The sequence below is a fragment of the Malaclemys terrapin genome, chromosome 2 (genome assembly GCF_027887155.1).
Source record: "Malaclemys terrapin pileata isolate rMalTer1 chromosome 2, rMalTer1.hap1, whole genome shotgun sequence".
Taxonomy (NCBI): domain Eukaryota; kingdom Metazoa; phylum Chordata; order Testudines; family Emydidae; genus Malaclemys; species Malaclemys terrapin.
Genome location: NC_071506.1, coordinates 273,646,179 through 273,670,566, shown reverse-complemented (window position 1 = coordinate 273,670,566; position 24,388 = coordinate 273,646,179). Strand labels below are relative to the sequence as shown.

The 24,388-nt window shown below is 43.5% G+C and overlaps 1 protein-coding gene across 1 annotated transcript in view; it reads left to right on the top strand.

Moving 5' to 3' along the window:
- LOC128831342 (sodium channel protein type 5 subunit alpha-like) overlaps positions 1 to 13,997 on the top strand; it is a 120,814-nt gene extending 106,817 nt beyond the window's left edge. The window contains 3 exon segments of the mRNA XM_054017655.1: positions 2,142 to 2,173; positions 9,656 to 9,833; positions 12,918 to 13,997. Coding sequence (XP_053873630.1) covers positions 2,142 to 2,173; positions 9,656 to 9,833; positions 12,918 to 13,997 — 1,290 coding nt within the window.
- Positions 13,998 to 24,388: the final 10,391 nt, after the last annotated feature.

The following is a 24,388-nucleotide window of genomic DNA, read 5'->3' as shown; positions in this document are numbered from 1 at the left end:
CAGTTACAATCTCTTCTTAATGCCTCTCTGGGGAGAATTTACAACAGAGATTACACCTTTGAGAGTTGAGCTTCCCCGAGTGGGGATGCTCTTCTTTAGGTAAACATAAACCAAAGTATGTGGTTCCCAATATCAGTATTATAATAAATTAATGGAGATATCCTATCTCCTAGAACTGGAAGGGACCTTGAAAAGTCATATGAGTCCAGCCCCCTGCCTTCACCAGCAGGACCAAGTACTGATTTTGCCCCAGATCCTTAAGTGGCCCCCTCAAGGATTGAATTTATAACCCTAGGTTTAGCATGCTAATGCTCAAACCACTGAGCTAGCCCTCTTCCCCAATCAAGTGTTGACTCAATGTAGCATAGGTAACTAACACAGTTTACAGAGGCGCAAAAGAATTTCGATTAAGGGTAGGTGAATCTTGTTTAGTTTATCACAGATAACATAGTTTATAAAGTTGAGTACTCTTAACTAAGGCTGGTCTACGGTACACCCCTAAGTACTGTAGTTAAGTCAACCTAAGTCTAAGTGCTGTCAACTGGTGTGGACAGCCCTAGGTTGATGAAAGAATTCTTCCGTGGACCTAGTTACCGCCTTTTGGGGAGATAGTGCAGCTGTGCCTCTGTAGCATTTCAAGTGTAGACAAGCCCTATGTCTCATGAAACCAATATTTAAAGTCAGTTACTTAAAAGAAGCTATTCAAAGAGCTGTCTTGAGAAAAGAAAATTAATAAATATTAAGAATCTTAAACTTGAATAAAATCCCATTATTTTTCTCACTTTATCAAGGTTAGCTGATGTGTCTTCTCTAGGAATACATAGTCCAAATGACCTGGTATACCAGGACAAGAAGTTAATACCTTACATTGCAATAGCATTTCAATATCCCATTAAAATAATTACAAGGAAAATTTAATCTAATCCCTTGGCAGTGCTTTTGCAAACTCTGTCTCATCAGTATATGTTGCAAAATCAATGCTGGACTGGAAAGTTGCCTCTTTTTTATGCTGCATTTTGTTTATTTAGTTCTCTGTTCTTCTTAGCTATCTGGTTACTACTGCAGTTTTCTTAGAGAGCTAAGATGAGCTGCTGAGTTTAGATAAGGGTGCTGTAAAGTGTGTTGCTGTTGAAATTGAGAGATGGGATCAAGTGTTGCTGCTTTCTTGCTCAATTCAGAGAGATTTATAATATTCTATTTATAATCTCATTGAAGGAGGAAAACACACCTCTTTTAGAAGTGTGACTAGATTCAAATATCAGCCACTTTCACCCTCTCATTGGCTCAACACCCTCCTGGAGTTGTTCTGGTCATTGTCTTCAGCTCAGGAATTAATAGGATTTAAAATTTTGTTTCAAATTAGTCTAAACACCACTATTCCCGATAGAAAGGGGTTTCAGCTCTTAAAATAATCTTTTTAAATAGAAATTATGAAGTCTTTACATTTGAATAGTCATCAAGTAAATTATTGTCCTTTCTTCTTACCCGTCCTTGGAGAGGGACTCTTGCCTGAATTCAGTAAGGCGCTGCTTCAGCATTGCCATATAACTTGTTAAGAACAATATCTTTATACTCAAATGGCTTCTCACAATAGTAATCCAGTTATAGCACTAAATTTTTTCATGTTGGTTCATAAAATATCTCACTATTCAAATAGCAATGACATCAGAGAGTTATTACCTTAGATAACTGCCTTTAAACACAAAACGTTTGCAAATGAACATTACAAAAGGAATTTATACCACCTCAAGCATTCAAGTAGTGAACAAAGGTTTTCACCTTGAAGTGGAAACATAAGGTTAGATGTAACCAAAAAAATTCCTAGCTATATGCATTCTCCTTAAAGTTAAATGAATGACTATTTTAGAGTGCGAATGACATAAATAATTTTCCATAAGACTATTCCTAGAATCCTTTGTGTGGTTTTACACTGAGGTTCTTCTTTGAGAGATTGAATATGTCCATTACACTGCTGATGTGTGCATGTCTCTGCACTGGTGCCAGAGTGTTTTACCTAGCAGTACCTGTCGGGGCGGCCATACCTGCACACTGGTGTCCCTCATCCTCCAAGCTGAGGGGATAAAGGGAGGAGTCACCCCGTCCATCCCTTTAGTTCCTTCTTATTGTCTGTGGGTGGTCAGAGCATACTGTGCTTTTCAGCCCTTGTTGCTGTGTGAACTTATTTGTGTCTGTAGCTATCTAGTTATAGTTAGTAATACTCAGCTTTGGTCCTTTGGTACCCCTTCTTTCCTTTATTTTATTGTATTTTATGATCATACCTAATTGTGCTCTCTAAACTTTGCTGTGTACTGGGGGAGCCTATGCCAAGGACACCTGGTTTCATTCCTAGCTCCAGATATCATAAGCTGATGCCCATAAATGATCATCACTCTTGCTCTTGAAGTGTTTGAGTGAGGTTTACGTCAGAGACAGGTGTCCAGTTTTCTGAGGCTTCAAAACTAGAACAAAGCAGCAGAGAGAAGAGTGACTTATATACATCCGCAGGGAAACCACTCTTCACCTAGCATGGAAGCCTGCTTGGTCAGAAAGCGGGAGTTCCTTGAATATTCCTTGAAGAAGTTGTTCCCTGGCATTGCTTGAGGACAGAGATCAAAGACAGTTTTGATTTTCTCAGAGTCCTTGATGTGGGACACCTCTGCCGCAGACGTTAGTCACTCCAGTACCAAAAGCAGAGCACACCTTTTGGCTCACTGCTCCCCAGAACCACCACATAGGGCCTTTCCTAGGACAGAACCATTGACTCTGGTACCCATCCCAGGTTTGCTGAGACTGGCTATTTCATCAGTGGCAACAGAGGATCCATCACCCCTGATTTCTGCAGGGCAAGGGATCTTATTGGTGCAGACAACACCAGAGTCCTACGCAGCCGCAAAGGATCTGTTGTGCCGCTTGGAACTGCCTTCACCAATCATTAAGGCTGACAGTGCCCTACTGGGGCCATCACATGCAGTACAGACTTTGGCACTGATATTGGGGTCTGTTACAGTACCTACGACTTCAGATCTAGTAGCATCTTCCTCAGCTTCCTCAATGCTGGCACCTGGATTTCCAGATCCTTGTTCCACCGCAGTTCACAGTACAAATAGGTAGAAAGCCCCTGTTGCTACCACCAGTACTGCAGTCTCGATGTAGAACACAGGCTATGTCTACACTACTGCAGTAAGTCGACCTATGCTACGCAACTCCAGCTACGTGAATAAAGTAGCTGGAGTTGACGTACCTTAGGTCGAGTTACCGCAGTGTCTACACCACGGGGGGTCGACGGGAGAAAATCTCCCGTTGACTTATCTTACTCTTCTCTTCGGGGGTAGAATACAGGGGTTGACTGGAGAGTGATCTGCAGTTGATTTGGCGGGTCTTTACTAGGCCCGCTAAATCGACCACTGGTGGATTGATCTCAGAGCGTCGGTCCCTACTGTAGTGTAGACCAGCCCACAATCCTGGCCTCTGATTGCTGAAGGGGGGTTCCAAAGAGGATGGAGCTAGACTGTTCTCAGTGGTGGCACATGACAGAACAAGGAGCAGTGGTCTCAAGTTGCAATGGGGTAGGTCTAGGTTGGATATTAGGAGAAACTATTTCACTAGGAGGGTGGTGAAGCACTGGAATGGGTTACCTAGGGAGGTGGTGGAATCTCCATCCTTAGAGGTTTTTAAGGCCTGGCTTGACAAAGCCCTGGCTGGGATGATTTAGTTGGGGTTGGGCTAGATGACCTCCTGAGGTCTCTTCCAACCCTATGCAGTGCAGACTTTGGCACCGATGGTGGGGTCTGTTACAGTACCAACTTCTGTGATTCTATGATTCTGATGATGTGGCTCGGTACCACACCACCTGGGCCTTCAAAGGACTCCTATTCCTCATCAGAGTGTGAAGTGGGTTGTTATGTCACCCACTTCAGAATATCCAGGGTGTCCTCCAGGATTTATTCCTGCTCTCACACACAACACTTTGACAAGAGCAGATCTACAGACTGGAGTGCCTGGTCTAGGCATAACTGGCCTTCAGTACCATACCAGCCCCACCACTTGCCACACTCGATCCCTCGGGTATGCCTCCAACATCGAGATCCACTTTGCTGCTAACCTACTGAAGTAGATTGCTGAGAAGATAAAGTTTCCCACACACTACAGAGAGGTTGCTCATGGTCGGTACTGAGCAGCTGCTGGAACCTTTCACAACCTGCCTCAGACCTACCATCTTCATCAGCAGTACAAGATCAGCATTAGGAGGTTTCTGTCTTGCCTTCTCTGAATACCTCATCCTCATCACCAGATGAGACGCTGGTAGCAGCAGCATCTTCCATGGTACTGGATGAATTTAAGGTCTACCAAAAGCTCCTGAAAAGGAGGGCTACTTTTCTTGGTATCCAGATGGAGCTTGTGGAGGAGAACCCTTGCAAGTTCATAGACATTTTACATCCAGCTACTTCAGGGAAACTTACTCTTCATATAAATGAGGTGATTATGCCTCCTATCAAGTCCCTATTGTCCATCACACCTTTTGCAAAGTGCACTGGAAGTAAATACCAGGTGACATCCTAGGGGTTCAAACACTTCTATCAATACCCCATGCTGAGCTCTCTGATAGTGGCAAAGGTACATGAAAGACATCGCCACAGTAGAGCGAAAGCTACCCCAAAAGAAAAGGATGCAAAGATTTGGACCTTCTTGGTAATAAGGCTTATTCAGCTGCAGAATTACAGCACCATAGACAACCATCTGGCTCTCTTGGCCCAATACAACTATTCAAATTAGGATGCTATGACTAAGTACTTCAACAAGCAGCCCGAGGACTTCGGGACAAGTTTCAGTCCCTTCTGATGGAGGGTCATTTAGTATCCTGGTCAGCTTCCCTGGACGCTGCAGAATCAGCTTCCAGGGTCTTTGTCACAATGGTAGCCATGTGTAGTTTATCGTGGCTTCAGGCATGGATTCCTATAGAAGTACAGACTACTGAAGACTTTTCCTTTGGGGACAGTGCTTTATTTTCCTCTTAGACTGATAAGGCACTCTACACTAAAAGACTCAGGGCAGTGTTAAAGTCTCAGTGACTTTATATACCAGCCCCCAAAAGAACAAGGTTTTGGTGTCAATTTCAGCTGAGATAGCAGTATTACCTGCCTAGACAGCTGGATCAGTCCAGATGCAAACAGAGACAACAGAGAAGGAAGCCTCCACTATTTGCCTCCATGGTCATGTTTTCAGGTAGCCGCAGTCCTCAGAGCAACCTGTTTGACTCTTTTGTTGATGATGGTATTCCTACCAGATTGGACCTCACTGAGTTTTCCCCCCTCTTTGGGAAAAGGTTATCCTGTTTCCGAAATGCCTGGCAGTTCATCACCTTAGACAAGTGGGTTCTAAGCACAGTGGAATGGAAATATACCATGCAGTTTCTTTCTATCCTTCTGTCCCACCCCACCTCCCTACCTGCCAGCCCAGCCCTTTTCAGAGACCCATCTCATGGGTCTGTTATAAGACAAGAAGAACTGCAGACTCTAATTTCTTTGGACTCTATAGAGGAAGTGCTCCTCAGTACTGGGGAAGAAGGTTCTATTCCTGCTACTTCATAATACCCAAAGGAAAAGGGAGTTTCAGGTTAATTCTAGATCTTCAGCACTTGAACAAATACATCAAAATGGCACGGTCCTGTTTGGTTTCCCTTACAACTATTATTTCTTTCTTAGATCTTGGTAATTGGTATGCTGCCCTCAACTTGTGAGATGCATATTTCTGTGTGGCGATCCATCCTGGCCACACAAGAGTCCTAAGACTCATAGTAGTAGGTGATCACTTCCAGTTCTGCGCTTTGGCCTATTGTCCACACTTTTGCCAAATGCATGGCTGTGATGGCAGCCTGTCTCCCACATTGGGACATCCAAATGTCTCTGTACTTAGGTGATTAGTTGGTGTGGGGTCATTCCTGTCAGTAGGTGGAGAGCCATATTCATCAGATGCTCTGTTCCAATGCCTAGGCCTGGAAGTGAACACCTCCACATCTACAGAGACTAGTTTATTGGGGTGGTCCTGGACTCAACCCTTGGCACAGCTTTTCTGCCCCAATCCAGTTTCTAGCTATATGAGATTTCTGTGCGCCATTCAAGGGCCAACCCTGGACCACAGTAAGGAACTGCCTCAGGCTCCTGGGAGATATGGCACCATTCACTTATGTGACACCCCCCCTCTGCCATTTTGCATTTTGGAGGCTTGCAAGCATGGCTCAGGTCAGTGTACTGCCCTCAGGCACACCATGTAGATAAGCTAGTGTTTATCCCAAACAAAGACTTGTCATCTCTGGTTTGGTGGATCAACCAAGACAATATTGCAGTGGAGTCCTGTTCTCATCTACTCTCCCCATTTTGGCCTTGGTGACAGACACTTCCACCATGGGGTGGGGAGTGCATTTGGGTGATCTATAGGCTTGGGGATTGTGATCTACTCACAAATCTACTCTATTCAGAACATCAGCAGTTTCTGCCACATGCACAGGGCAGGACCATCCAGGTGCTCTCCAACAGCACCACAACAGTATTTTATGTGAAAAAGGAGGGAATGCCAGATCAGGCAGCATGTGCCAGGAGACAGTCAGGCGGTGCCATTTCTGCATATGGAATTTGTTAACTCTTAAAGCCTCTCACCACCTGCTGGGAGTTTAGAATGGCCTAGGAGATTGCTTGAGCAGGTCGTTCAATCTGGATCACGAGTGATCTCTCAACACAGGTGTGCCAAGATCAGTGTTTCAATATGTGGGGTTCCTACAGTAGACTTGTTTGCAACTCACCAGAGTAGAAAATGTCCCTAATTCTGTTTGAGAATGGGTCACAGCCCCAGGTCCATCTTGGATGCATTCATGGGACAAGGATCTGCTATATGTGTACCCACCAGTACCACTTTGCAATCACTCAAAGAAGAAACGGTTACTCATCTTTTCATAACAGTTGTTCTTTGAGATGTGTTGCATATGTCCCTTACATGACCCACATTCCTTCCCCAGCACGAGAGTCAATCATTCAAACTCTGGTGCAAAGGAACTGAAGGATGGGCAGGATGGCTCCACTCTTTACACCCTTGGCTTGGACCACGAGGGTAGCAAGGGGGCATGCATAGCCACCCCGTCAGGTACCTAAGGAAAACTCTCTGGCACTGGTGCATGAGACATGCAAAGGACATGTGCAACACATCTCAAAGAGTGACCATGGGTGGGAGGGATAGCTCAGTAGTTTGAGCATTGGTCTGCTAAACCTACAGTTGTGAGTTCAATCCTTGAGGGGGCCACTTAGGAATCTGGGGCAAAAATCAGTACTTGATCCTGCTAGTGAAGGCAGGGGGCTGGACTAAATGACCTTTCAAGGTCCCTTCCAGTTCTAGGAGATAGGATATCTCCATTAATTTAAAAAAAAATTATTGTATGAGAAAGTGAGTAACAATTTATTGTTTTCTATGAAGAGAGGACAGATGAAAGAAGCCCCATTTATAACTTAGTTTGTGGCTCTGAATAACACATCTCTAAACATCACTTCTCTTTGATCCTGAACACAGAGCACTTTTGCATTCTTTTATACTATATCTTACAAAATCTGTTTGGGACTTTTTTTAGATAGAGATAATTTCTATACCAGACTTTGTCTTAAGTAAGGGGATGTCCTGAAGAATAAATCAAGCTTGTGGTTGCTTGCCTTTTTGACCAAACAGTTCCTAGATTGACAGTCTGCCATTAATAATAACATTTATAACTTGTGCTTTTTATCATTTTAATTTAATACAATTAAAATTTTCTATCTATTATTCTATACATAGCGCAAACCACAATAACTAACATGTACATACATCTTTCATAATATAGTATAAAAGAAAGTAGTGTAGAATGTTAAAGCAAAATGGAACTTATAAAGCTGTATTCCAGGGCGTGAAAATAGTGGTATCTTATAAAATTTGCCAAAGGCAAGTTTGCAATAGCCTAACAGTCTAAGAATAAATTGTATCATCATTGGCAATCCCTTGAAGTTGAAGATGATTGTATTTCATGAATTGTCCATTTCAAGTTATCTGCGAGTCTGCTGGTGACTGTTGAGGCCTATTCTAGAGCCACAGACTCTGCAAACATATATTTTGCAGTCACATTGCAAACATATATTTCTGAGCAGGGTGGGTTAATGTGGGATGTTGGTTCAAGCCATGGCACACCCTGATGTCACAATCTTCAAACACCCTTTCTCTGAGATGACCAAAAGCTCGGCTAGCACATTTAAGCTGGTACTGGATTTCTTTGTCAATGCCAGCTGTCTGTGAGAGGTGGCTTCCAAGATATGGGAAATGCACAGTGTTCTCTAGAAGGCTATCGTGGATCTGTGTTGCTGGTGCTGGGAGTTGTGCACTAGGAGCTTGCTGACAGAGGACCTTTGTCTTCTGGATGTTGAGTGTCATCCCCATTTTCTGGTATGCATCAGCAAAGATGATGGTCGTCTGAAGATCTGTTTCTGAGTGAGCACACACTACAGCGTTATCAGCGTACTGACGCTCAACGACTAAGGTCGGTGACGTTTTGGTTATGAATCGGAAGCGGCCTAGGTTGAACAACTTACCATCCATTCGATAAATTAGCTGCACTGCTGCTGGGATCTTGTCAGTGGCCAAATAGAGCAGGTGTTCTCCAACTTCATTGCACTGTCACCCCTTTCTGACAACACAAATTATTACACAATCCCCGGAGGGGGAGACCGAAGCCTGAGCCCAGCTGCCCCGGGCGGCAGGGCCAAAGCCCAAGCCCCACCATCCCGGGTGGGGGGGAGTGAGGGGGGAAAGCCAAAGGCCAAGGTCTTCAGACCCAGGCAGGGGGCCTGTAACCTGAGCCTCACTACCCAGGGCTGAAGCCCTTGGCTTTGGCTTCAGCCCTGGGTGGTGGGGTTCAGGCTTTCACTTTGGTTCCAGGCCCCAGCAAGTCTGAGCCAGCCCTGGCAACCCCATTAAAATGGGGTCATGACCCACAGTTTGAGAATTGCTGAAATAGAGCATCACAGCGAGGAAGATGGAGAAGAGTCTCAGGGCAGTGACACAGCCCTGCTTAATGCCTGTCTTCACCTTAAAAGGAGCTGTAGTAGATTCATTACAAAGGATCACTGCTTACTTGTCATCATGAAGGAGATGAAGAATAATGACAAATTTTGGTGGACATCCATACTTCAGAAGGATTTCCCACAGTGCTACCCTGTTTATAGAGTCAAAGGTGTTTGTCAGGTCAATGAATGCCAGATATGTCTGTGTTCTCTACATTTTTCCTGCCGCTGGCTAGCAGTAAAGATCATGTCAGTAGTGCCTCTAGATGGTCTAAACCCACACTGAGATTCAGGAAGAATGTCTTTGGCAAGAGGAAGAAGACAGTTCATGAGAAATCTAGCAAGGACTTTTGCTGAAATTGCCAGCAGAGAGATTCCTCTATAATTTCCACAGTCAGATTTATCTCCTTTCTTAAAGATCATCGCAAACATAGCATCTCTAAGTTCATCTGGGATTTTATCATGGTTCCAGATTTTCAAAATAAGAGTGTATAGCTGTAAGGTGAGATCCTCTCCCCACTGCTTATAGATTTCTGCAGTAATTCCATTGACTCCAGATGCCTTGTTGTTCTTCATCTGTTTAACAGCTGTACAGACATCTTCCATGGTTGGAGGTATTCCGAGTTCATCTCTGATCGGGTGTTGTGGGATGAAGGTGAAGATACTGTCATCAACAGCAGAGTCCCGATTGAGAAGATCTTTGAAATGTTCCTTCCAGTGTGCGTTGACAGCTTCCATTTCTTTGATCAACTCCTCTCAGGGGAGGTTGGCCTCCAGATGCACAGGACATAAATGGTTTTAACTGCATTAAAAAAGCCATGCATATCATGGATTTTGGCGAGGAGTTGAATAAATTGTATAATATTTTAATCAATCACTATTTTTGAATCAATATTGAAGTTTACTCCTACAGTTGCTTCTTGAAAAAAAGAAATTCTATTCTGTTCTGTTCTACTTAGATCCTTTGACACTGTCCACCTTTGTGACATCTGTGCACTTTCCAGAGTAAGGCGATTAAATAAAAGATTGTCTATCAAATGTGGTTCCTTTCCATTCCACTCTCATTGGAGGGAAATTGAATGAGAGAGTGTGCCAATCTGTACCCTTATGTTCACCCTTATGGCCCTACCACACTCCGCCCCAGAAAAGGGCAGTTGAGAGGTCCTCCAAGCTGCCTAGAGCGGTTGTGTGGGAAGCAGCCAATCAGTATCCAGCAGGCTAGTATAAGAAGAGCTGCAGGGCCAGAGTGAGTTCAGTTCCTTGCTAAAGCTGAAGGAGAATGGATGGTGCTATGGGGTGGCTGATGGAATGCCACCAGGACAAGGCGCTAAAGTAAGGGTGAAAAATGTTCTGAAGCCATGGGGGAGTGTCCCAGGGAATTGTAGCACCAACACAGTTTATTTAAAAGGGACATGGCAGATGACTGCTATCTTATAGGGTCCCTGGGCTGGGACCTGGAGTAGAGGATGGGCCTGGGTCCCCTCCACCAGCCACTGGGAAAGTGGCCTGGACTTTGAGACACCCCAGAAAGGGGGACTGAACTGTAGTAGCCCAGCTGGAGAGCTGCAGCTTGAGAGGGCGAAAACATTGCCTCCTGGGAGGGAGCCCTGGGACACTGCTCTATATTGGAGCAGGGACAGCTTGACAGAGGGCACTGAGAGAGGCCCCTATTGTACCCCAGAAGGGGTCTGCTCTGTTTTTATTTCACATACAGGCTGAATCACCAAAGACCTACCACAAAGTGAGAGAGAGAGAATACAGGCACACACACTGAGGTAGGGGGCACTCGCAAGAGGTGAGTGCACCCCATTACATATGGTACCAGAAGTGGGGATATTTGGCTCAGCCCCTGCAAACAAGGGGCCCATGGAAGATCTGATAGCTCTAGGCCAGCAGCAGCAGGCTGCGGGAGCTGCAAAACTCCCTCCATCAAGCCACCCAGCAACAGCCCAGCGAAACCCAGGAGGGGCTTCAACAGCAGCAACTCCAGGATTACCAGTCTCAGGCTTGGCAGGGAGCCAGGCAGCCACCACATCATCCACCCAAGCCCAGATGCCTCAAAAGAAAGATCCGGGAGGCTCTTGCGAGAGGTTAGTGCTCCCCATTACATATACCTTGAGAGGTATCATTTGAAAACTCATCAATTTCCAATCACTATTGTCCTGGTAAAATATGTGACAACGTTGTACGTAAAGTTATAAGGTTCTACTGTATGATATTACTGAGACCTCTTCCAAGGTCTGAAAAACAGTCATAAACTAGTTCCTCAGAGACAAAAGGCAAACTGATGCCTGAACCGGGTGTCAACAAAATCAAACAGACCATCACCTGGTTAAGCAGCCATTCTTTGGCAGGAAAAAGTGTGTGAGCGAGAAATGTACATCTTGGCAAAGAAAGAGCTGGAGGTTCCCATCCCCATAGACGCTCTGTCTCCTGAACCCCAGCTGACGATGATCTTGAAAGGGAAAAGAGAACTGTAAGAAAGGGGAACAGATGCCTCAAAGTATTCCTCCCTTTCTCTCTGCCTGCAGCATCAACAACACCTGAAGGACAAGGAAAGTAACACTGAACTGTGGAGGGGTCCAGGCTGAACGGAACCCAGCCAATAAGACTGCTGAAGCATGTGGCGAGAAAGGCCTTTGCTTTGAAAGCATTTAGCTTGCTAAGTTAGATATTGTGTGTTACCTTTTATTTTCTTGTAACCAATTCTGACTTTAATCACTTAAAATCTATCTTTCTGTAGTTAATAAACTTGTTTTATTGGATTGATGTTTTTGGGAAACTCTATTTGAGAACAATTTTTGTGCATGTCATTTTCTGTTAATAAAATTATGGACTTTATATGAGCTTATATTGTCCAGGAGAGGACTGGGCAGTATAAGATATACATTTCTGGAGGAAAGTCTAGGACTGGAAGTTTGCTGGCGTTGCTCTGCAGTGTAATTCAAGAGTGGCTGGTTATAGCACTCATACAGCATAGCTGGGAGTAACTTACATGCTGGAGGCGGTGTGTGAGCTGAACAGGAATGGTTGCTCCCACAGTGAAGCAGTGTAAAAGGCACCCAGGTTGAAGACTTGAGAGGATACAGCTGTTCAGCAGTCCAGATTGTATCCTGGGTAATGTCACAGAGGAAATTTTTTTTTATTTGAGTGGGTTAGAAATGGTAAATTAATATGCTATGTACTGTTCTTAGGGAAGAAAATATTGAAGCATGCTTTGCATTGAAACATAGGGGGACTTGTGATAGTAAGGCAATCTTTTAGGTATCCATCTATCTTGAGTACTTACATGTTGCTCATTACTGTAGCATCTTACAACTGTTAATGTATTTATTGTCACAACATCTCTGAGAGATAGGAAAGTGCTATTATCCCCATTTTAAAGATAGGCACAAAGATACCAAGTTACTTTCCCCTGGTCACACAGGCTTCCTGTGTCAGAGCAGGGAATTGAACTCTCATCTCCCAAGTTTCAGACTAGCACTCATTACAACCATACATCCTCTCATTATCCTGGGATCAGGTCATGTAGTACTGTGAAATAAGGACCAAGTCCGTAAACTTAATGTGATACTCTATGAGAAGCCAGTGAGGAGAGCGAAGCACCAGGATACTGTATTGGTGGTAATCTGTGCCCTCAATGAGGCATGCTGTTGCATTCTGCACCCACTACAGTTTTTTCAAGGCTTATGTTTTTGAGCCCAAGTAAATTGCATTGCTATAATCCGGTTGGGGAGGTATTCTTATGACCAGGTCAGTGGCAGCAAAAATGGGACAAAATCTTCCTAATTGTTTGGTGATGATAGAAAAAGTGTCATACATGCTTTTTTTGCAAGAACTTTGTGTCAGGGAGGAGGCTTGAAAGACTGCCTGAGACTAATACGGCAAGCCCAAGGAATTAGAACTCTCCTTTTTACATTATTGATGTCCCTTCCTGCTCTGTTCAATATTGGTCTCCTGCTTTTTCTGATCATGTATATTTATGCTATTTTGGGCATGGCTCACTTTGCCTGTGCTAATTGGGATGGTGGGATTGATAACATTTTCAACTTCCAAACCTTCGGTGGCAGCATGCTCTGCCTCTTCCAGATCACAACATCAGCCGGCTGGGATGGCCTTCTTAACCCTTTCTTAGGGACAAGATCTGACTCTTGTGCTCCAAATTTAATTATACAACCTAGCGACAATACTTCTTGTGTAAATAGCTCTGTAGCAATGATATATTTTGTAAGTTATGTCATTATATCATTTCTTATTGTTGTAAACATGTATATAGCTGTTATTTTAGAGAACTTGAATGTTGCTACTGAGGAAAGTACAGAGCCTTTATGTGAAGATGACTTTGATATGTTTTATGAAATATGGGGGAAGTTTGATTCTGAGATGACTCAGTTTATTGAGTATTCGGCACTTTCAGACTTTGCAGATGCTTTGGAAAAACCCTTACGTGTATCAAAACCCAACAAAATTCAGCTGATAGCAATGGATCTTCCTCTGTTTAGTGGAGATAGGATCTACTACTGGGATATTTTGCTTGCTTTTATCAAAAGAGTGTTAGGAGAATCTGGGGAGATGGACAAACTAATGATGGAGAATAAGCTTAAGATTGCCATTCCATCCAAGTTTGCTTATAAACCAATCACAACTACCCTTAGAAGAAGACAAGAGGAGCTTTCTGCCATTATTATCCAAAGGGCCTTCCGGTCCCATTTGATTCAATGTTCTATGAAACAGGGTTCTTGTTCATACCAACACAGAACCTGTGACAGTAGCATCTCAGAAGAAGATGTATCTGAGAAGGAAGGTAGCCAGTTAGATAGATCACAAACTGCATCTTCCATTTCTTTCCCTCCATCTTATGATAGTGTCACTGGGGCCACTAACGATAACTTGCAGGTGACAATTACAGACTCAGGCAAAGCCAATTAACTTAGATGGAAATAACCTTTTGATTCCAGAATATAATACTATAACTTAAGAATAATTATAGTAGTCTTTATTAAGAGTTAATGATGGCATAACCCTTACAATGATGAATGTTTAGCTTTGCGAGTTCTCCCCAACATGAGTAGGAGTTACACAACTGAGTCCTAAATATGAGTTGCAACTCAAACAATGGCAATTTTATCTTTAGCTACTGAAGTAAAGTTTTCAACTTAGTATTTTAGCATTGCTTGGTGCTTATTCACAGAAGGAATCTGTACAAGATCATACCAGTTATATCAGTGGTTGTATATAAACATACTAGACTGTAAAACAATAAATATGGTTATATCTATTCACAGGTAAAGCCTGGCTGTATAAATTTATTTTGAGTAATATAAGTATGTTTGTTTATAGCATTATATGACCTTGTGTTTGTTTAAAAAACATGGTTTATTGTAGTAAAAAGGCAACATTTACTGTATATGTTGGGAATGGTATTGCCTAATTTTTATATTTAGGCACCTAAGTAAAAGTGGCCTGGTTTTCAGATTGCAGAGCACATGCATCTTCCACTCACTTCAGAGAGACTTATTGGTGCTCAGAACATTTTGAAGATCAGACTGTATTTATTGAGGTGCCTCACTTTAGGCATCTACATTTGAAAATTTGCCCTTAACCCATCTGTATCCCAATTTGTTAGAAAAGGTGTGTGTGTGGGGTGGGGTGGGGGGGAGAACGTGTGAGGGGGAGAAGGCTATAGGATGTTGTGTGAATTAATTGAAGTTTTTAAAGTGCTTTGGAAATAAAAAGTGATATATACAATTTTTCATCATCATACTGCAACTAACCTGTCACAGAAAATATTACCTGGTAATCTGATACACATACCTTGAATTTGTATCTAGACAGAAGATTTTGGGAGTAGCTGTTTTTCCCTACTGGCTGTGAGATAAGTGTGACGGGTTGGATCACAGAAACCCTCTTGGGAGCTGCCACCTGATGTGCCAAGACTACTTCTGCCCCTGCTTTCCCTGCCAGCTCAGGACTCCAGCACCCTGTCTTGCTGAGCCAGACACTCCCGTCTGCTCCAACGCAGACCCAGGGTCTGAATTACTTGCCCCAAAGCTACAGATTTACCTGAAAGCAGCTAACAGAAGTGTGCTTGTCTTTAACACTCAGATGCCCAACTCCCCGTGGGGTCTAAACCCAAATAAATCCGTTTTACCCTATATAAAGCTTATACAGGGTAAACTCATAAATTGTTCGCCCTCTACAACACTGATAGAGAGATATGCACAGTTGTTTGCTCCCCCAGGTATTAATACATACTCTGGGTCAATTAATAAGTAAAAAGTGATTTTATTAAATACAGAAAGTAGGATTTAAGTGGTTCCAAGTAGTAACAGACAGAACAAAGTAAGTCACCAAGCAAAATAAAATAAAATGTGCAAATTATGTCTAATCAAACTGAATACACATAATCTCACCCTCAGAGATGCTTCAGTAAGTTTTTTCCTCAGACTGGACCCGTTCCAGGCCTGGGCACAATTCTTTCCCCTGGTACAGCTCTTGTTCCAGCTCAGGTGGTAGCTAGGGGATTCTTCATGATGGCTCCTCTCTCCCTTTGTTCTGTTCCACCCCTTTATATATATATATCTTTTGCATAAGGCGAGAATCCTTTGTCCCCCTCAGGGTTTCCAGCCCCTCCTTCTTAATGGAAAGACAGCAAGTTAAAGATGGATTCCAATTCAGGTGACAAGATCACATGTCACTCCAAGATTTCATTGCCCTCTTGTCAGCACACACGTATACAGGAAGACTTACAGGTAAAACACACCCATCTGCAGACAATTGTCCTGGTTAATGGGAGTCATCAAGATTCCAAACCACCATTAATGGCCCACACTTTGCATAATTACAATAGGCCCTCAGAGTTATATTTCATATTTCTAGTTTCAGATACAAGAATGATACATTTATACAAATTGGATGATCTCACTCAGTAGATTATAAGCTTTGTAATGATACCTTACAAGAGACCTTTTGCATGAAGCATATTCCAGTTACATTATATTCACTCATTAGCATATTTTTATAAAATTATATAGACTGCAACATCACACCCTCCTTCTGAACTTACTGCCAGAGACTTGGACACTGACCATGGTGGAGGCAGTATACCTAAAATTTGTTTTTGGGCTCTCCTATGGGGCAGACACTCCTGTGTCCCCCAAAAGGGAAAGAGACCCTGATCCAGCTATAGGCTCACAGCTACCAGCTATGACAGACCTTTCACTGGCCAGCAAAATCCCCCTCCCCCTTTCACTCGGGTTGGGTTTGCTTCCAGCTAGAGTCCTTGGGGTTTGTTCCCACCGCAGCAGTCACCAGGACCCCAACTTCCAGCCCCAGGATACATGTCTCTGTGCATCTCTTCCACTCCATTACAGCCAGTTCATGCTTCTGGGTCTTAATTGCTTTGTCTCTTAAGTCCAGGCTGGTGGGCAGCCTTTTCTTTTTCCAGGGAAGCCTTTTCCTGAGCAAATTGTACATCAATTTCCATTTGCCTTCCCTTGAGACCATCACTCGATGAGCTGGGATACCACAGAGAACCCCTCCTGCCAGAACAGGCACCCCTCCACTCCTGTCTTGCTAAGTTAGACACTCCAGTCAGCTTCAGCACAAACACAGAGGTTGGGCCACACCCGTCTGCAGTTCACTGAAACTGAGATGCACTCAGCTCAGGCAGGGCTTCTTAGTTAACTGAGACTTTCCCAGAGCCCAGTGTTTAGCCTTTCTGGGCAATTTGCAACTTGTATAGTTCTAGAGTAGCAGCCGTGTTAGTCTGTATCCGCAAAAAGAACAGGAGTACTTGTGGCATCTTAGAGACTAACAAATTTATTAGAGCATAAGCTTTCGTGGACTACAGCCCACTTCTTCGGATGCATACAGAGTGGAATAAATATTGAGGAGATATATATACACACATACAGAGAGCATAAACAGGTGGGAGTTGTCTTACCAACTCTGAGAGGCCAATTAAGTAAGAGAAAAAAAACTTTTGAAGTGATAATCAAGCTAGCCCAGTACAGACAGTTTGATAAGAAGTGTGAGAATACTTACAAGGGGAGATAGATTCAATGTTTGTAATGGCTCAGCCATTCCCAGTCCTTATTCAATCCTGAGCTGATTGTGTCTAGTTTGCATATCAATTCCAGCTCAGCAGTCTCTCGTTGGAGTCTGTTTTTGAAATTTTTCTGTTGTAAGATAGCCACCCGCAGGTCTGACATTGAATGACCAGACAGGTTAAAGTGTTCTCCCACTGGTTTTTGAATGTTATGATTCCTGATGTCAGATTTGTGTCCATTAATTCTTTTGCGTAGAGACTGTCCGGTTTGGCCAATGTACATGGCAGAGGGGCATTGCTGGCACATGATGGCATATATCACATTGGTAGATGTGCAGGTGAACGAGCACTTCTAATCACATCAGCCATACCATCAGGGGCTATCTATTTTTTTTCTCTCTTACTTAATTGGCCTCTCAGAGTTGGTAAGACAACTCCCACCTCTTCATGCTCTCTGTATGTGTGTATATATATATCCTCAATATATGTTCCACTCTGTAGGCATCCGAAGAAGTGGGCTGCAGTCCACGAAAGCTTATGCTCTAATAAATTTGTTAGTCTCTAAGGTGCCACAAGTACTCCTGTTCTTTTTATGTAATAGAGTGATATCCTAAAAAGATTAGGTGACCATTGATGATAATACAGAATAGTTTTCTGCCAAATGCTTCACGATTAAACATAATTTATTTTATTTTTGCAAGACCCTATTGTTGCCTGCCCAGAACTGGGCCCGAGATGGCAAACAGGGGGTTCGTCGCCCGGTGTGCTTGGCACCAATAAAGACACCGAGGGGAGAAAGCAAGCCAAGTTTATTTCAGAGCTCTGAAATGGCACTAGGAGACCAGCATGTCTCAAATCCAGTGCAACAAATACAAACAAATTTTCTCTTTTTATATTCCAAGCTGTTTCTGTGCAAGCCTTTGTTCTGTTACTCCCTCTTACCCCTCCCTTCCAGACAACTGTTACAATAAACTCTACATAAGCTTGTGAGAAAACTTTCTCAGTCTTTGCAACCTGGGATTAGATGCCTGCAAACTAACTACCCCTCCTTTCCCTCGCTTCTTTTCTCTATTATTTCTGCTAGTGTGAATGAAACTGCAGCCATCTGCTAAAAAGCTGACATTACATTTCTGCTTCAGCCTACTTCAGAGCATGTAAGCAGTTAGCATAGAAGTAGGTGAGAGTTCCCAAGATGGAGTCACTGTGGTTCAGGTAGGCCCAGAGCAAAAGAGTTTCATCGACACTTTTGGCCTTCTGCTCTCCCGAGTTACCTGGTAGCTATACCTAGTGGACCCCAACACTATGAAACCAATTGTAATTAAAAACTATATTGCATTTTATTCAAATATCCTACTAAAGTGAGTCTGAAGTAGGTCTTAACTAAACACATTCAAAACTCTCTAAAATTGCAAAATTAGTGTCAAAACCTTTGTACAGTTGGCTTTTATCTTTTTAATTTTTTTAACTTGAGAACTGAAATATAGATGTTACATTTGTAATATATTTGGAACTTCCATAGAACCTCAGGTAACTTTTTATGCAACTCTTTATTAAAGGAAATACTTATAACAATATATCAGTGGTGTAACCTCCAAGTACACTGATATTAAGCTAAATTTTGCCCTGAAGTACATCCCTTGCAGCCCTCCCTCCAATTGAAGACTTTGCCTCCTTTTTTAAAATATTTACTTACTTACTTACTACCTAATGGTGGATTTTGTAAAGAGCATTAGGGGTGCTAGGTGCCCAAATTACATTGAAATTCAAAGAGACTTGGGTATGTATCTCTTTTACAATCCTTTGAAAATGCCAGCCTGAAAGCATGATAGATGCTGCTGTTATCTCGTGATTGATTTATTAAAGGTAACAGAATAAAGAATTAAAAATAACAAACAGCAAGAAAAGATCACTGGATTCATAGATCCATAGATTTTAGGGATAGAAAGGACACTTGTGATTGTCTAGTCTCACATTCTGAATATTATAGGTATAGAATTCATTCAGTAATTCCTGAATCAAGCCCATAACTTCTGATTGAGCTGGAGGATATATGTTAGAAAGACATCCAGTCTTGATTTAAAGACTTCAAGTGATAGAGAATCCAACACATTCCTTGTTCCACTGGTAAATTGTTCCACTGGTTGATTAACCCCACAGACACTGCAGGACACATTAAGCTATTTGTATCCCAAAATGTCAACTTTATATTTCTTCTTTAAGTGGAAAAAAGAACAACTAATACTTTTTATGTGAAGTTGTTTTATTTAATCGGTGTTTCCATGATTACTCCAGCTCTTGTTCAACATCTGAACACCATTAGATGGCAGCATCTACCATGTTTAAAATGTGGTTAATCTATATTGAAAAAAATGCAAAACTTGTTGTATATCTTCCTTTTGGAGGTATTAAAATTATTTGCCTAATAAATATGAGAATAAACTCATGATTGGTATGAGTCTTGCTAATGAGTCTCTCTCCTCCCACACATGCTCCCAAACCAGCTGCAAATCTTTGCAGTGCTTGTCCCCTCAATTTGGTATATCTTTTGTATGCAACAGATCTTATTTCTTCAGCCACCAGTGCTGCCTTTTACTGTTTCCCTTCCTTCTGCCTTGACAGAACCAGGTTTTGAAACAAAGGGTTCCTGCCAGCTGCTAAAGCTATATAAGGCAGGGAGTGACATCATCTGTGGTTCTTCATTCCCCACACAAGCAGACACCTGGAAACACCTGAGGAACAAAGACTGAACTGGGGGAAGTGCTAGACCCAAGCTAAAGGGATTTCTAGCCTGTGTATGAAAGACCTAGAGATTCCAAGCTGTAAAGCAAGTGCAGCTTGTCCCTTAAGAATCTGCAGCCTGCTTGTATAATTTCTCAGGATGAGAATCTGCTAGTTCATATCCTATCTTTCTAGTATCTTAGACTTAGTTTATGTTTTGTTTATTTACAAGGTAATCTGCTTTGATCTGTTTGCTATCACTTAAAATCTATCTTTTGTTGTTAAAATATATTTTATGTTTTAATCCAAACCAGTGATCTTTGGCTGGAGTGCTGGGGAAAATCTCTGGTTGGTTACCAGAAGTGTGCATTGTTCTCTTCACATTGAGGGACAGGTAGACCGTGTATTAAACCCATATACTGGTCAGATTTGACCACGGCAAGGCAGGACAGTACTGCTTTGGGTTCCTAGGTGGGAGGCTGGTGGTTAGAGAGCATGCATGTAACTGCAGCTGGGTGGGTCCCTACTGTGTGAATGCTGGTGAAAGTGCAGGCTGGAGGGTTTTGCAGCTTGTCACAGCAGCACAGTGGGAGAGGGAGCCCAGGCTGGTGGGTCAGAGGGCTCAGTGATACCCCAGTTCCAGGTGGCACCCTGGGGGGAACCTGGCACAGTGAGTTTATTGAGTACCACTACACTTTAAACTAGCAGAGGCTGATATCTGCTGGTGTTGAAGTAGAAATACATGAGAGGTAAATACTTTTTCATTTAGTAGAGGCTGCCAATTCAATGGCTTTGGACAAAATTACATTCTGTAACTCTAATAACAGAAAATAATCTCAATGAGAAATTCCATAGAGTGTGCTTAAAAGTCTGACCTATTTGCATATTCTCCTCCTCCTTCTCATGTCAGTATTAAAGTGGCTTTGGTCCACATTGAATTATGTCCCAGCATCAGAGGAAAGATGATATTGTGGTTAATGACAGGTTTCAGAGTAGCAGCCGTGTTAGTCTGTATCCGCAAAAAGAACAGGAGTACTTGTGGCACCTTAGAGACTAACAAGTTTATTTGAGCATAAGCTTTCTGGGCTACAGCCCACGTCATCAGATGCATAGAATGGAACATATAGTAAGAATATATATATATATACACACATACAAAACATGAAAAGGTGGGAGTAGCCGTACGAACATCTAATTAATTAAGATGAGTTATAATCAGCAGGAGAAAAAAAACTTTTGTAGTGATAATCAAGATGGCCCATTTCAGACAGCTGACAAGAGGTGTGAGGATACTTAACATGGGGAAACTGATTCAATCTGTGTAATGACTCAGCCATTCCCAGTCTCTATTCAAGCCTAAATTAATGGTATCTAGTTTGCATATTAATTCAAGTTCAGCAGTTTCTCTTTGGAGTCTAGTATCGAAGGGGTAGCCGTGTTAGTCTGGATCTGTAAAAGCAGCAAAGAGTCCTGTGGCACCTTATAGATTAACAGATGTATTGGAGCATGAGCTTTCGTGGGTGAATAACCTCTTTGGAGTCTGTTTTTGAAGCTTTTCTGTTGCAAAATTGCCACCTTTAAGTCTGTTACTGAGTGACCAGAGAGGTTGAAGTGTTCTCCTACTGGCTTTTGAATGTTATGATTCCTGATGTCAGATTTGTGTCCATTTTTTCTTTTGCGTAGAGTCTGTCCGGTTTGGCCAATGTACATGGCAGAGGGGCATTGCTGGCACATGATGGCATATATCACATTGGTAGATGTGCAGGTGAACAAGCCCCTAATAGCATGGCTGATGTGATTAGGTCCTATGATGGTGCCACTTGAATAGATATGTAGACAGAGTTGGCATTGGGCTTTGTTGCAAGGATAGGTTCCTGGGTTAGTGTTTTTGTTGTGTGGTGTGTGGTTGCTGGTGAGTATTTGTTTCAGGTTGGGGGGCTGTCTGTAAGCGAGGACTGGTCTGTCTCCCAAGATCTGTGAGAGTGAGGGATCATCTTTCTGAAAAAAATCTGAAAAAACAGATTGACAGAGCCAGAAGAGTACCCAGAAGTCACCTACTACAGGACAGGCCCAACAAGTTAAATAACAGAACGCCACTAGCCGTCACCTTCAGCCCCCAACTAAAACCTCTCCAGCAAATCATCAAAGATCTATAACCTATCCTGAAAGATGATCCCTTACTCTCACAGATCTTGGGAGACAGACCAATCCTGCATAAGAAGAATTTTTGGGTCATATAGATCCATTTTAGTGGCTTTATGTTACTCCCCTTTCCTAGCCCCTTGTGAAGGTGGTATGACCGGGGAAGAAAGACCATGGCTGCAGTATTTCTGCACTTCAGTTTTCCCCAGGTGCTCACATTAGCCTTGAAGAGTCATAGGCAGCCAGGCACAATTGATAACAGTCTTAAGGCTGCTCTAAGTTCCACCAGTGGCTGAAGTGGCCCCATGACTGGATAGCTGCAACAGTGGTAGGAACTCACCTTTCTCTCCCTCAGCTTTGTGGTACTGTGCTAAGCACAGCTTAGCCAGACGAAAGAATCTGGCCATTAGGTCTGCCAGAAGGTTCAGAGAGTAATTATTTTGTAAAGAAAATTAATAGCATCTAATTCACCAACAGCTTTATCTGTTGTATTGGGAAAAGCTCTTGAAGTGTCAGAAGAGAAGCTGGGACCCCAAATACCTAGATTGATGAAATGACAGTTGATGTCCCAGTCAGGACCAGAAGGGACTAATGTTAGCAGTGACATTTGGATATGATGCAGTTGAAGAGAGGTTCTATCGGAAAGAGACTGTTCAGAAGATTGTGACAGGACACTAAATTAAATACAAGAGCGAAAAAAAACACAAAGTGTTTGAAAAATGCTAGAAGGGAGAGAAGTGATGTAGTTAAAGAGTGAGTTTCACCTCCTGATGCAACTTTTAAAATGTATGGAGTTTCTTTTATTAAAGTCCAAGTTGCTTAAAAATAAATAAATAACTAGATAAATAAAGAAATTAAATATAAAATAATAAAATAAATTTATGTAAATAAATAGAAATAAATAGAATAAATAAATTTTAGCTCAAATTAGAATTTATCATCCTTTGCTTCTGTTTCCTATTTTTTGATGGGGTTTGCTTGTTCTGCTATAGTGTAAGTTCTTCTGGTCAGGGATGGTATCTTAGTCTGTTTTGTAAATTGCTGTTGTAGTAAAGAGACATGGCCACCCTCAGAGATTGACAGGGAGGGACGGCCAGATGCCCCTTGGTTGGCAGAACCAGGAAGTCCACACTTACCATGCCGGAAGCAGAGGGGTGGGACAGGAACAGGAAGTATAAAAAGTGTGCCCTGTAGCTCAGTTTAGCACCAGCTGCCAAAGGAAACGGATGTGTTCTCCCCACTGCTGATGCAGGAACCCACAGAAGACTTTAGTGATTGTAGCAGGATGAGCACCCGCTCCAGCCCTGATGGGGTTGGAAAAGCCCTGCAGAGGACTGAGGCTGGGGGAGGGAGCAAAACCCCACTGATTGGCAGAAGTGGCTGCAGCTGGGGCCATGCCCCAATCAGGGCCCAGCTGGCCCTATAAAGGCATTCAGAGAGGGATGGGCCTGGCTGCAGGGAGCTTAGCCAAGTGCCTAGAGTGGAGCAGGGCTGGGGAGAGGCCAGGGAGCTCTGGCCTAGGAAAGCACCAGGCTGCAGGCCTAGTGGAAGGCTCAAGGGGCACTTGGGTTGCAAGAGGCAGCAGGTCCAAACCCCTTCGCCTGTGATGAGTGGCTGATACTGCAGTCTGCCCCAGTGAACGGTGGCTAGATGGAGACTGGGCAGTAGCCAAGACTGAGGTGAAGTGGGGATAGTGGGTGGGGGTTCCCCTGGGGGAGACCCAGAACTGTGAGGGGTTACTGCAGGGGGAGGGGGGGCAGCACCCAGTTAGAGGCACCGGGTCCTGGGAGGGACACAGGGGCCAGCAGAAAGGCAAATCACTGGCCTGCAGAGGGCACTCTGGAAGCTGGAGAGCTAATTCCCGGGGACAACCAGCAGGAGGTGCTGCAGGGGTGAGTCCACCAGCTTACAGTGACCCAGAGCTGCCAGACCCAACCAATGCTGTGGAGCTGCTGGGGTTGCCATTGGTGGTATACCCTGAGAAGACACCAGACTCCCCACACCTAGGTTCCAAACCTGAGGAGAGTAGGAAGTAGTGCAGGGAAATTAGACAGCCATCTGGTTGAGTTCTGGCCTGATACAAGGTGTCTTGCGGGCGGATCCCCACTGGCGGACCACTCCACCACTGTCGGCGCCCTGGCCTGGGACTCAGTGGAGTCTGGTGGGCCCACGTCCCCCTACCCTCTGCCACCCCACTCCTGTTGTGGCAGCCTCCCCACCATAGGCCAGGAGTCCTGTGTCAGTCTACTGCCTGAGCCCTACATGGAGTTTGGTGCTCACACAGCCTGAAGGCCAAGTTCCTAGACTCTTACCTGCTCTACCTTGCTTGAGGGCTGCACTTCTAGACTGCTTGGTGCCCTGCTCTTCCTAAGAGCCTGGGCCCCTCAACTGTTCAATGCTCTACGCTGCC